The sequence below is a fragment of the Cnephaeus nilssonii genome (genome assembly GCF_951640355.1).
Source record: "Cnephaeus nilssonii genome assembly, chromosome: 14".
In the NCBI taxonomy this organism is placed as follows: Eukaryota; Metazoa; Chordata; class Mammalia; order Chiroptera; family Vespertilionidae; genus Cnephaeus; species Cnephaeus nilssonii.
Window position 1 is genome coordinate 28,196,681 of NC_137085.1, and position 13,394 is coordinate 28,210,074.

General features: G+C 48.4%; 1 protein-coding gene across 8 annotated transcripts in view; it reads left to right on the forward strand.

Moving 5' to 3' along the window:
* The window catches only part of PAX5 (paired box 5), a gene marked incomplete at both ends in the record, with an annotated part of 152,272 nt that overhangs the window by 58,256 nt on the left and 80,622 nt on the right, over positions 1-13,394 (forward strand). For all 8 annotated transcript variants that reach the window (XM_079791276.1, XM_079791278.1, XM_079791279.1 and 5 more), the window contains one exon: positions 3,663-3,838. In XM_079791276.1, the coding sequence (XP_079647402.1) occupies positions 3,663-3,838 (176 nt within the window). The remainder of the gene's footprint in view (positions 1-3,662; positions 3,839-13,394) is intronic.

Here is a 13,394-nt window from a genome sequence, read left to right on the forward strand (position 1 = left end):
CCTCCTCTCTCAGTTCAAGCATGACGCCCCGTCGGAAGACTTCCCTGCCTGCTCCCCCATTGGAAACGGTCCTATGTAAATATTTCCAGAGACCTTTTCTACTTAGCAGTAGTCACCGTTGTAGTCCTAGATCTGTTTGAGTGAGGACTTGACCGAAGTGGGCTGCCCTTTGTAGATTGGAAAGAGGGCCTTTCTTGGTCATCACCGTACCCTCTGCTTCTGTTTTTCATATTGCCTGGTACAGAGTAAACACTTTGTCAATATTTATTAAATGGATGAATAAATGCTTGTATGTTTAGGACCTAGTGTCTGAAGTATTCTTAAGGAAATGACAGACCTTAGGCATCTGTGCAGAGTGACCGGGTAGGTGTCATCCACCTTCTCAGTAGAGAAAGCCAAGGGGAGGTGCTGGCGGGGCGAGCGCAGCCAGAGCCATCACGGTCAGGGTGAGTGCCCGAGAGCTGGCCCTTCCCAGCCGCAGTCCTCCACCTGGAGGGTCTGGGTCGCCAAGACAGCCTAGACCAGTGGTTCTCAACCTTCCTAATGCCGCGACCCTTTAATACAGTTCCTCATGTTGTGGTGACCCCCAACCATAAAATTATTTTCGTTGCTACTTCATAACTGTAATTTTGCTACTGTTAATGAATCGTAATGTAAATATCTGTGTTTTCCGATGGTCTTAGGCTCTACAGCAGCGGTTCTCAACCTGTGGGTCGCGAGTGTGTGCGGCATCCTCGGGTAATGGGCCTCCAGGACCCCCAGGGCATGCCCTTGAGCTGGCCTGTGCTGAGTCTTTACTCTGTGTTGGGCTCTACTCGGTGACCAGACAGTGGCCTTGTTCACAGGAGCCCTCAGCTGAGCCACCCTTTCTGAGCCTCCTCAGTGGAGGCAAAGCTCCACCTTTCCTAGACTCTGAGCTTTGCAAGACCCAGCCTGTGGACGCCATAGGAGAGGAGTCGAGCCTGCAGACATCTGTGGGAGGATGGCCTGGTGGGCAGAGAGAGGCCTCCTGGAGGGGCAGAGTTGGGGCACGTCTGATGGGGGAGCCCCAGTGGGAGAGAAGAGGTGGGCACTGCCCAACTGGGGCAGGTGAGGCCTTGGTGGGAGTTGCCAGGAGCTGGATGAAAGGAAGGAGCCTTCATTAGGAGTTTTAGCCCTGGCTGGCAGGATGGGGAATGGAGAGAGGGGAGTGTAAGGGAAGTTGGTAGACAGAGAGAAGTCTTGAGAGTAGATGTGGTCTCTCTGACATGGAGAAATTTGGTGGGAACACTGTTGGACTAAGGCCAAGGTCAAGCTTTAGTAGGAGTGGCTGGGGCCAGGATGACTGGCCAGAGCAATAGCTGAGGAGGAGCACGTGGAGTCTTCTTCCATTGTGTATGAGTATGAGTGTGTGTGTGTGTGTGTGTGTGTGTGTATGAGTGTGTGTGTGTGTACATGTGCACACTCGCACTGCACCTTTGACAGTAGGGTCATTTGGTGGATGCCAACAAATGGGAGAACATGCTGGGCAGACACAGACTGGGCCACGAGCGCCCATATCCCACTAGTCTTGGTGCTCATGGGGATGGGCCATTATAGAAGAAGGGGTGTCATGATATGGATGAGGATGATGTCCTGTGGGCAGGGCAGGGACCCAGCCTATGGTATCCTCTTTGGTCAAAGTTAACCTGGGGTCCATTTTCTCAGGGTATTCATGAGCCACCTGTGAAGGCTCTTCTTATAGAAGATGCTGGGGTGCTCTGAGCTGCCAGTCTGTCCAGGGACTCTGAAAGGCCAACACTCATGTGAACCCCAAAGCTGGTGTCTTTGTTCAAATGTCAGACCCTACGTTGCACTTGCCCCCAGATAGGACAGCTGGGGAAATGCCAACTTTGGGCAGCATCTCAGTGACACAGTACCCCTTGGTTTGGCTTCATTCCTCACGTGGGTGGGTTTTGACGTGATGAATGAAGTCTAGGTCAGCAGTGTGCTGGCAGGGAGCGGGGAGGGAGTGGTAGGGCGAGCGAGGCCTTGTGTAAGAAGGGCACCTGTCAGGGAGAGCTCTGACGCATGCTGCCTCCCCCGGTGGCAGAGGCAGAGGCTGTGCCTCTGGGCCTAGCTCCCAGCAGCGTCTCTAGTCAGCCCAGCATGAGCAACGCGGTCCTAGAGGCCCGGGGAATGATGGCCCCGAGGCCATTTCCTCCTGGAAACGGTGGCTTCCTTGTTTTCTCTCATTTTGAACAGTTCAAGCCCCAGGCTCACAAAAGATATTTCATCCCATTTCCTTTTTTTTTTTTTTTGATAATTCTTAATATTTTCATTGACATGTAGGCATCATCACCAGAGACTATTACAGTGTGAAGAGCTAACAACAATAAAGAACACGCAGAGAATTTAATCCTGTACTTTATTCTTAATTTGCATTTTTGAATAGACAATGCATTTAAAATTCTGCAACAAACCAAACCAAACATGCTATGAAAAATTCTTCCTCCCCTTTGTTCACCCCCACTTAGTTTCTCCCTCCGAGTGGGTAACCACTCTGAATGTTTTTCCTGTTTCCTTCCAGAGTTCCTTTGTGTGTGTGTGGTTGTGCATTTTATATGCATTTTAATATGTATATGCATTATGTAGAATATATTGTATATGTATATTATATTAGTATATATTATATAATTACATACTTATATCTTAATAGATATATGACATATATCAATATATGTATATTATATATAAGTTTATAATGCATTATATAAAACTTTATATAAAATGCATATAAAATCCTGATTTTCTCCAATTTTACTCAGTAGGTTGTAATTCTACATGCTGTGCTTTTCTGCACTTATTTATTTTTCATATAATAATGTATCTTGAAGTTCTTTCCTTATCAATTCACAAAGGACATTCTCTTTCCTCTTTGCAGCCACACAGTATTCAATGGTGTGGCCACACCATGACTTACTTAACCAGCCCCTACAACATAAACCTTTGGGTTGTTTCCAGTCTTTTGTTAGTAGAACCTGAACCTATGTCACTTCCCATATGTGTAAGTTCAACTATAAAATAAATTCCCAGAGGTGCCGTTGCTCTGTCAAAGGGAATGTGCACTTGTGGTCTTGAGAGATTTTTGTCAAATTGTCTATCCTAGGTGTGTGACCAATAAGCTTCCATCAGAATGAATGAGAGTATCTGTTTCCCTAACAGCCTTCCTAACAGTGTTTTATTGACTGGTCACATGATGTAGCGGCAAATGACCCGGGAAGGGGGGGTGAACTCTGGGACAAAACTGTACCTCCCGGGGGAATGTCAGTGCCAGAGAGACAGTGGCACCTGCTGATTAAGCCTCTGGTCAGCCTGAGATCCAGTCCCCAGGCAAATCACTCGATCTCTCTAGACCTCAATTTTCTCATCTGAAAAATGGGAAAATAATATTGTCTTCCTGGGGTCATAGTGAGGATTAGATGAGATGGTGCATGTGAAAAGGGCGTTGCACAGTGCCTGGCACGCGGCTATGGAAGGCTGGCGGTGCACTAACCAGCAGGCTGACTTTGGCCAGGACCCCTTTGTCTGCTTCTGAGCTCATGGGTCTCTCAGGGCCTCTTCCCGCTCTCAGGGTCTGCCATGTCTTTCTTCAGCAACGTGTGTAAGCCGCACTCATCCTTCCTCTCTCGTGCCCACCAAAGGTATTCAGGAGTCTCCGGTGCCAAACGGTCACTCACTGCCGGGCAGAGATTTCCTCCGGAAGCAGATGCGGGGAGACCTGTTCACGCAGCAGCAGCTGGAGGTGCTGGACCGCGTGTTTGAGAGGCAGCACTACTCGGACATCTTCACCACCACGGAGCCCATCAAGCCTGAGCAGGTATGCTCCGCGACTCACCGCCCGCCACACCTCTACCCAAACGCAGGCCTGGGTGTCCTCCCCAGGCGCCTGGCTGCGCGTAGGTGGGAACGCCAAGTTCTACTCCGAGGCGGCTTCTCCTTGTTCTCGGCCAGACTCGGCTGGTCCCCGCATCCCACGAGGTCAGGAGGACGTGTTCGAGGCTCTGGCAACTTCTTGCCCTGGTGCCTCTGTCTTTCCTGCCGGCCAGGAGGGGACGTGGCTTGTCTGGCTGCTCTGCCATTGCCGAAAGGCGGCCTTTCCCAGGGTGTAATGATCTTTAGGGCCACTTGAGGTGGTCTCGGGTCATTACCCTGTCAGGGTGAAGGTGGAAACCTGTAAGCACCCTACGGCCATATTGTGGTGGTCCTGGTGGGTACCCACTGTCAGCCCTCTCGTCAGGTTGCCCTGTCATGCTTTTAGAGGCTGGATCCAAGAGTCTGGAAGTGAAGAAGTGTCTCACTGGACAAACACCCAGCTGAGTCATTTGCAAGAGAGGGAAGGAAGCAGGAGGAGGCCCCTTGCTGAGCAGCCCCCCTGCTCTGCCCTGGAGGGAAGCAGTCTCCGCTTATGGTCACAGAGACGGGACCAGAAAGGGTCTGCCCAGTGAGAGGCTCTTGGGCCTGGATAAGGTCCAGATTCAATTCAGGAGACTAGTTCCTGATGCCCAGGCTATTATGCTAGGCCCTGGGCTGGTTTCCTTGCTGGCACACGCCGTTCAGACATGATCCCTGCCGCCCGAGAGCTCCCACATGGTGGGCGAGTCGGAGAGACCTCTGAGCAATGGCGTTCTCAGAACTTTTCCATCTGGTACTGGTGGTGAGGACTGGCCGTGCTGAGCTTCTGAAATTTTCTGAAAGAGCCATTCAAAATCACATAGGCTGTGTGCACAAGCTCCGTGGAGAGGAGAGGTGCCCGAGGAGACCTTGGTGATGAGGAGTGTGCAAGGCCTCAGGGCCACCATCCTATGACAGTCTGGCCATCTCCGAGTATTTCCTCTGAGGGCTCAGGGCTCTCACAGACCATCTATAAACTTTGTTTTCAGATGGGGAAGCCAAAGCCCAGAGAGGCAAAGAGACTTGCCTAAGACCACACAGCAAGTCATATATTCACTTCACAAACATTGATGAGTGTCTACTATGTGCATGGCACAGCACCAAATACTAGAGGTACATTCATGAACAAGACAGGCTTGGACCTGCCCTCAGGGAGTCTACAGATGTGTGGAAGAATCACAATAAGAATAACCCAAAGAGTTGTGGATTATAGATGTGCTAGGTGCCGAGGAGGAGATGTCTGAGGTTTTTCAAAAGCATAAAGCAGAGACTGAGCCGGCTTGAAGGGGAAATGCATTTATGCTGAGCCCTGAAGGGGTTGGGCTGAATCAGGAGAAGGGACCTGGGTGTGGGAGATTGTGTCTGGCAGAAGGAAGAGCAAGTGCCAAGGCCCTGGGGTAAGAGAGAGAGGGGAAGGGGTAATGAACAGAAAGAAACCCAGAGGCTGTGCTTTAGGGGCCGGGCTGCCCAGAGGGGTGGGAGGTGGTGTTGGAGAGATGGGTCTAGTCAAGTAGGCTGTGGTCTTTCTCCTACTGGTGGAGTCAAGTCTCTCCCTTTCCCTCTGGGAAGGACCGTTGTGTGGGCTGGACGGACCTGAGCCCCACACTCTAGCTGCTGGGTTGTAGGGAGAAGAGTCTGTTTCCATCACAAACAGCCTCTCCCACTGCTCAGAGCCCTTCTGAAATATGGCCAAAGCCACATCTCATCTGACACAGGAGGAGAAAGAAGAGGAATTCAGTCAGGAAAATTTCTTGAGATGAAGCCTACCTTTCCCTCCAGAATCTGGGAGGAAATGTATCTTCCAAACCATTGATAAGAGCACATAGTTTTAGCGCCTGCAAGCTTTCACCCTCCACCTTAAGAGGTCCAGGGCGGGCACAGGGTTTGTGTGAGGTCATCCAGTCAGTGAGTGGTGAGGAGCCAGGGCCCAGGCACAAAGCCTCCAGTCTGCCTGCACCAGCCTGCTAGTGGCCCTTATTTTCTCAGGGAAGACATTCAGTCTCAGCGACTGCTTCCCTCTGTGTTTCCCATGATCCTCACGGACACGCAGAATCGGAATCGTAGTTCATTTGGTTTAGAATGCCCAGAAAGACTGGGCAGAGACTACAGGGCTTCATAATTGGGAGGAGTCCACCCATGTATCCATTCATTCACTCCCTTGCTCAGACACTCATGTGCTCATTTAGCCAACATAGCTCTTGCATGCTGGGCTGTGAGCCTGGCACAGTGTCAGGCACCCAAGGGAGGGAGGATGAATCAGGCGCCAGCTCCCAGGGGCAATAGGATGGATTCAGGCTCTGCAAGGCAAGGGAGAAGGTTCTGTGGCCCTGATGAATGGAGATGGTGCCTCAGTGAGGAGCACCAAGGGGGATGTTACGGAGGAGGTGTTGGGGGACAGGTGGCTAGGCCCGTGCAGAGATGGGGCCTGTTGGAAAGGAGGCCTGGATTACAAACATGGTGAGGGCTGTTTCTAGCAGTCTGGCTGTGCGGTGTCCTTCAGAATGAGCGGACACGGCTGCAGGCCTGTCTCGGACTGTGCGGGCTGAGGCGGGGCCTGCAGGTGAACCTTGTGGTGGGATAATGACTGACTCAGGGCTTTCTGGTTAATCTGCTTCACCTCCCGGTAATGTGCGGTAATGAGGAGAGATGGAAGGTGAGGCGGCAGGGCTGCCGGGCACACACACAGGCACTGGACTATGAATGACATACCCTCGCTCCCGATTCCCAATCACTTTGGACAAATGATGGTCCGAGCAAGGGGATGCAGACTGGGGAGGCAGGCACGTCAAGGGTACAGGTTCCTCGAGCCCCCTCATGCCTGCTTTTGCCTTGTGAGCCCCTGAGCAGGCAGGGAAGGGGGCCTGGGGCTCTGGCCGCTGAAGCTGGCCCCTTCAATTGTGAGCGGAACCGTGACTCCAAGGGCGAGTGGCCTAGGTGCAGGCCTTGCTGTCAGCTTCACCCATGGAGCAGCCTGGTGGGGAAGAAAGAGCATTTGCTGGCCTTGGAGTTGGAGTTTGACTGGAGTCCTGGCTCTGCCCTAGTGGGCAAGTCGTTTCTCCTCTGGAATTCAGTGTCCATATCTGCAGCAGCACTAATTTTGATTTTGATAACAATAACAGTGGCAGCGGCGGCAATAACAACAACAACAGCGATCTTCCTCACCTATGCATGATACTGTGCAGTTTTCAAAGACCTTTCACATCCCTTCTCTCGCTGGACTCTCAATGGAAGTGCCTGCTAAGCAGGCTGGGCAAGATTGGTGAGCCCCATTTTACAGATTGGAACATTCTTTTCAGCGCGTTCATCTCAGGTTCAGGCCCAGGAGGCTTCTGGGACTTGTCGAGGCCACAGAGCTAGAATTTGACCTCAGGATCTTCAGTTTTCATCTTCTATAAGACATCTTGCCTTCTGTCTTCACGTTCCCCAAAGATTTTAGAAGCCAGTTTTCTGATTGGCTGGTTTTCAGCATTGGCCTTTTGCAGTCAGAGTTCACCCGTTATTCCAGAACCTTCTGAGACTTGCCATAGGCTTGGGTGGTCAAATCCTCCCAGTCACCCACCCAAATGCCCATGGGAAGGACCTTCTTCAGGGCCAGGTTGGGGTCCTGCCAGTCACTTCCACGAGCTCAGAGCCCACCCTCACCTTTTGGGGCACACTTTTCCCGCCAAGATCTAGCCTAGGTGGGTGGGCCCAGGCTTCTCACTTTTACAGGGGAACTTAGTAAACCCTTGGCCCTGGCTGGAAGGGGTTAATGCGCACACACTCCTGGGGCAATGAAACGCTTCCTTTTCAAAATGGTTATTGAAAAAGCAATTGTGTTCTCCCTACATGTGGAGTGAGTAAAAAATCACCTTGGAGGAGAAGAGGGGGAAAAAAGTATCAACTGCTGGTGGCGTCATGCCTGTGCCTGCGTATTTCTGTTTCGCACGGCGAAATCTGTTTCAGTAAAACTCGAGTTGACGCTGCCGTGGGCGCTGTGCTCCTGGAGGGAGCTGGTCCCTCCTCCGGCCTCGCAGGAAGGCTGCCACCGAGCACAGCCTGCCGTATTTACTCTCGGCAGACTATTAACCAACACCAGGCTATTAATCTGGCTTTTGAGCCTTCACTAAAGCCCATAAAAGCTCACAGTTGTCAAATGGAGTTCATTTTAATTTCCTTTCAATCACAGTAAATTATTCAGGTGATAAATCAGCTGGAGCAGCCTCCTGGCTGTAATAGAAACCCTAATTCCTGGCTAATTATCCAGCCCATTGCTGCCAACAGATCAATACGGGCACAAAATGGAACGGGCCCAGGGCCCTCCCTCCCATTGGGCCAGAGACAGAAAGACAGCTGGGGAAGCGGGACGTGCTGCTGACCTCCCGGGAAGTTCAAAGGTCACGGGGGGTTAAACTGGGAGATGGCCTGTCCCTTGTCTAGCAGAGAAAGCCACCAGAATTGCCTCCTGCTCGCACATGCTGCTTTGCCCTCTGAACAGCGGGATTTCCCTGGGCTGGCAGGCTTGGGCGAGCATTGCCGCCTCCTGTGGGCTTCCTACTCCCGGGAAGGGGCTGGGTTGTGTTTTTGAACATGATGAGTTTGGTCCTTGGGGATGGCCTTGAGCCCCTACCCACCTGAGTCAGAAAAAGGGCTGGGACTGTGGGGGAAAAGACGAGGTGCCAGACATGGTTTCTTTCTTTAGGGAGCTCATGTTCCTGTGTAGTGGGTCTGTGCCCACCAGGAGATGGGGGTGGGATGTGAGGAGAAGGGCATGCAGGCTGAGAACGGGAAGGCTCCCTGGAGGAGGTGTCATTAGTGCTGTGCCTTGAGAGGGGGCAGAATCCAGATCTGTGGCGCTTGTAGAGTTGGCTGGGGAGGGCGTTCTAGGCAAAAGGAACAGTGTGGGCCAGGTCTTGAAGAATGGCAGGTGTGGCAGGGAACCGCCAGCCGGCCTAGGAGGTTGGTGTGCAGGGTGAGTGAAAGGAAGTCAGGGACAGGGGCTGGAGAAGCAGGAGGCGACTTAAATCCCAGAGGGCTGGAATATACGGGTGAGGAGGTTTGGAGGTGCTCTGGGAACGGTGTGCCCCAAGAGCCATAAGTCTCTAGTCTGGACTACTCTGCTCACCTGGGAGCAACCTTCACTGGGGCCTCCTGCTGCTGCTGTGGGATCTCTGTTCCCCACATAAGAGACCCCCAGTGTTTCCTCCAACTTGAAACCCAACCTCAGCCCTTTATCCCCGCCACGACCCTTCACGTCCCTCTGCCTGCCCACAAGATGCTCTAGCTGCGGCCGGACCTGACCCCTCACTGCCCCATATGGGCTGGGCTTCTCCTTTGTTTGAGGGGCCACAGACTGTGAGCTGGCACGCATATGGCGCATGCACACACTCACACAGCCGCAAGAATGCAGCCTTTCTGATAGCCCGGCTTACATTATAAACATCACAGATACTCTGGGGTAGCCATTCCTAGATTTTTCAGTTTGATGCTCCAGAAAGATATGCTACTAGTTAGGGGATTTGTGACCTCCTGCCACCCAAGGTACCTGTGGGAAAACGCTCCCCACCCCCCCGCCGCCCCAGTTGGAGAAGCTTCTATCTATAGGCATATACTTTACCATCAACTCAATTCCATCAACTCAACTCTGATGAAGAGAATTTAATGGTTTGCATTTGACTTCTCTGATGAGGGCTTGGTGTGCAGGAACTTGGGTATTGAAGGGAAGAAGAGTCCAATGTTTTAGAGGTTGAAGAAGCAGGTGGCTCGCCCACCCAGTTGCAGATGGAGAAAATGGAACTGAATGGGGTCATGGCTGGGCCTTTCCTGGGAAACAGGCACGGTCTGACTTAGTTGCCAGCTGGAAGCCTGATAACCTGGAGGAGGACTTCTTATCCCAATGCACAGCGGTGCAGCCCAGAGGTAAACATGGCCCAGTGAATGTCCTGGGCTCTGACCAGTCAGATGAGTGACCTCTCCCACAGAAGGAGGTGATAGTAGCAGGGAGAAGGTAGGAGTTCTTTTTCCAGTTCTTCCCAGCATGAGGAGGGGAGGTAGAAGCCCCCTCTTTCTGAGCTGAGATGCTTAACATTTAACTTAGATGGCATCTTGCCTTCGGAAGGAGATAATGGCAATGCTGGAATTCTTGCTTCCTAGATCTCTAGAGGTACTGGCTGTCTCTAGACCAGCCATACTCTCCCCTATCCTTCTACTTTCATCATCTCAAAGAGACCCCAGGCTGAAAATTACCTAGACTCTGTGGGGCCTCGCCTTCTTTACTTTCTCTGCTGACCAGAGTCTTATCTGGGGGTGCCTACTTCTTAAAGAGCTTTAAAAGTTTTTCTAAACAGCTGAATATTCTGAGTATTTTTGTCTTCCCGAAAAAATCACTGTGCCAGATTTGGAAGACTGGGGAATATTTAAGGGAACACTGAGCGAGTTCCTTCACAGTGTAAAAGCACGGGATGGACTCCTAGGCTTTCGTGATGGCTCTTGGGATTGCCATTTTTCTCTGGGTCACGGTTTCTGCTTTTGGGGTAGGGGATGAGACTGGGTCATCCTTGAGATCCATTCCAGATCACATTCTGTAAGAGATAAAACAAATCGGAACTCCATCTCTTGTTTTTATTTTGACTTGTTTACAATTTTTCCTCCTGTCTGTCCTACTCTTTTAGATGACAGGCAATTTCTGTGTATGTGAGATTTAAAGATTACAAGTGAGTTGTCAAAGAGCTGCCGGTGCTTTGCTTGGATGTTCTTTCATTCATTTATTCATTCATTCATCCAGGAAATTTTTCCAGATATGTTATATCAGTGACATTGCCCACCTGTGCTGTGCCACGTGGCATAAAGTAAGAGCAACGGATACAGCCAAAAATACTGTGTGAAATTTGACTTTTGAATAGAGATATTTCCCCCTGAACAAGGTTAACCAGTTTTTGTAATAAACAAAAGACAGTAGAACAGGTAATTTCAGTTTTACAGTTTGTTTGTTTTGGGAGTACACTAGAAGTTTGGCTTCAGAAATATGGCTATTCACAAAGCTCTTTAAAAACTCCAAACCATGCCCTGGCTGGTTTGGCTCAGTGGATAGAGCGTCGGCCTGCAGACTGAAGGGTCCTGGGTTCGATTCCGGCCAAGGGCACATGCCCGGGTTGTGGGCTCGATCCCCAGTAGGGGGCGTGCAGGAAGCAGCCGATCAATGATTCTCTCTCATCATTGATGTTTCTATCTCTCTCTCCCTCTCCCTTCCTCTCTGAAATCAATAAAGGAATATATTTAAAAAAATGAACAAAACAAAACTCCAAGCTTTTATTATTTTGTAAATTACCAAAAAAAAAAGAAAAAGGAACATAGATTTCTGGTTTTGATAACAAGGTCTGAACAGTTGAATACTCCCCTTGAATCTCAAACAATAGAAATACTGGATCAAATGTAACAATAAATTATTTTGATATATCAGAGGTTTAAATAAAAAGAGGAAAATCCTCAGAAGGTAGGAATTAAGAAGGAGCTCAGAGCCAGGATTTTAAGTGTGTGAACTGTTGTCCCAGTGGCCCAGGGCTGGGGCTGGGGTTTGATGCTGGTGTTGAGACAAAGGATATGGCCTTAAACATATGTGATATGGGAGTTGGAACATGAACTTCTGCAAAAAACTTGAAACCTGGAAGGACTAACCTCTGCATGGAATAAGTGCTAGGCATTTCACCTACAGGCTGGGGAAGCCTTATTTTGCATGGGACTCAGAGTGGAACAAAAGTTTCCCATGGCAAGCTGAAATCGCAAGCTGTACCATATACAGACATGGTATCTCACTTTATATCATTCACAAGAAACGCAAGAAAATAAATTAATATGAAACTAGGCTCATTTTTCTTGAGATGCCTAGTAGAAGCACATGAAAAACTCTCATCTGGATCCTTCTATAATCCAGTATGTACAGATGATAACTACTGAAGGTGAGCTCACAATTAAAAACTTGCAAACCACACAAGGAAATGAGGGCAAGTTAGGAGACAACAGGAAAATCAGTTCTTCAAGAACCTAAAATAGCAATCTGAAAGAGACTATGCAGTGACTAAAGATATGAAAAAAGGACTAGCAACATTACAAAAGAATAAAACATCATGAAAAAAGGATTATCAGATTAGAATAAAACAAATTTCTAGAAATAAACATTTTAGTCATCAGAATTTTAAAAATTCAACTTATTTCTTTAAATACCAGATAAAACACAGTTGAATAGGAAACCAGTGATTTGAACCCCACCGGTATGGCTCAGTGGTTGAGCATCGACCTATGAACCAGGAGGTCAGGTTTGATTCCTGGTCGGGGCACATGCCTGGGTTGTGGGCTCAATCCCTCGTGGGTGGTCTGCAGAAGGCAGCTGATCTATGATTCTCTCTAATCATTGATGTTTCTATCTCTTTCCCTCTCCATTCTTCTCTGAAATCAGTAAAAATATATTTTAGAAAAAGAAAAGAAAACCAGTGATTTGATAGAGCTGAAGAAATTGCCAGGAATGCAGCACAGAAATCTAGAGTTAGGAAATATGAAAGAGAGGGTAAGAGATAAAACAAAATTTCATGAGAAGGTCCAACATACATATAATTGTTGCTCTGGAAAAATAAAATAGAAAAATTTGTAGAACACAATTGTTGCAAGACATGTATCATTATGTTGAACAGACATTCTAAATCCCAAGCAAGTTAAATAAAAATAAATTCAAGTCTAGGCAAAACTGTAGTGAAAGTGAACATCAGATACAAAGAGAAAACTATCAAAACAATAAGAGAGAAAGTATAACTTTTAGATTGACAGGAACTTTTAAACATCAACAGAAGCCAGAAGACACTAGAAAATATCTTCACATGTTAAGAGATAACAATTAACCTATACTCAGGTAAATGATCATTTAATAGTGAAGTTAAATAAAGACATTTTGAGACAAAAATGCAGAGAGTTTACTACTCACAGACTTGTGCTGAACAACTAAATAATGAACTCCAATAAGAAGGCTGAGAGACTTCCAGTTTCAACTCTGACATATAAAGAAGTTGGAAGTTGTCAATCACATATTTACAATAGGAAATAAAGCTGAGCAAACTGAAAATCAACTTTTCTTGACCCTTCAGGGAAGTGATTGCAGGACAAACAGCTGCTGCAAAATCTGGAGAGACAGGAGAATACAGAGAGTAATAGCTGAGATCTGTCAGATGAATATAAAACCTCATACTAAAGGCCTATTTACCTTTGTTCCTATAATCCAATATATCATGTCCAGCTTTCAACAAAAAGTTAGGCAAGAAAAAGCACAGTCTAAAGAGACAAAGTAAGCATCAGAACCATACTCAGCTATGGCACAAATTTTAGAATTATTAAGCAGGGAATTTAAAATAACTGTGATTGATATATGGCATGAAAGAATAGATGGCTAATGTAAGCAGAAATACGGAAACCTTAAGAAAATCAGAAGGAGATGCTAGAAATAAAAAGCACAGTAACAA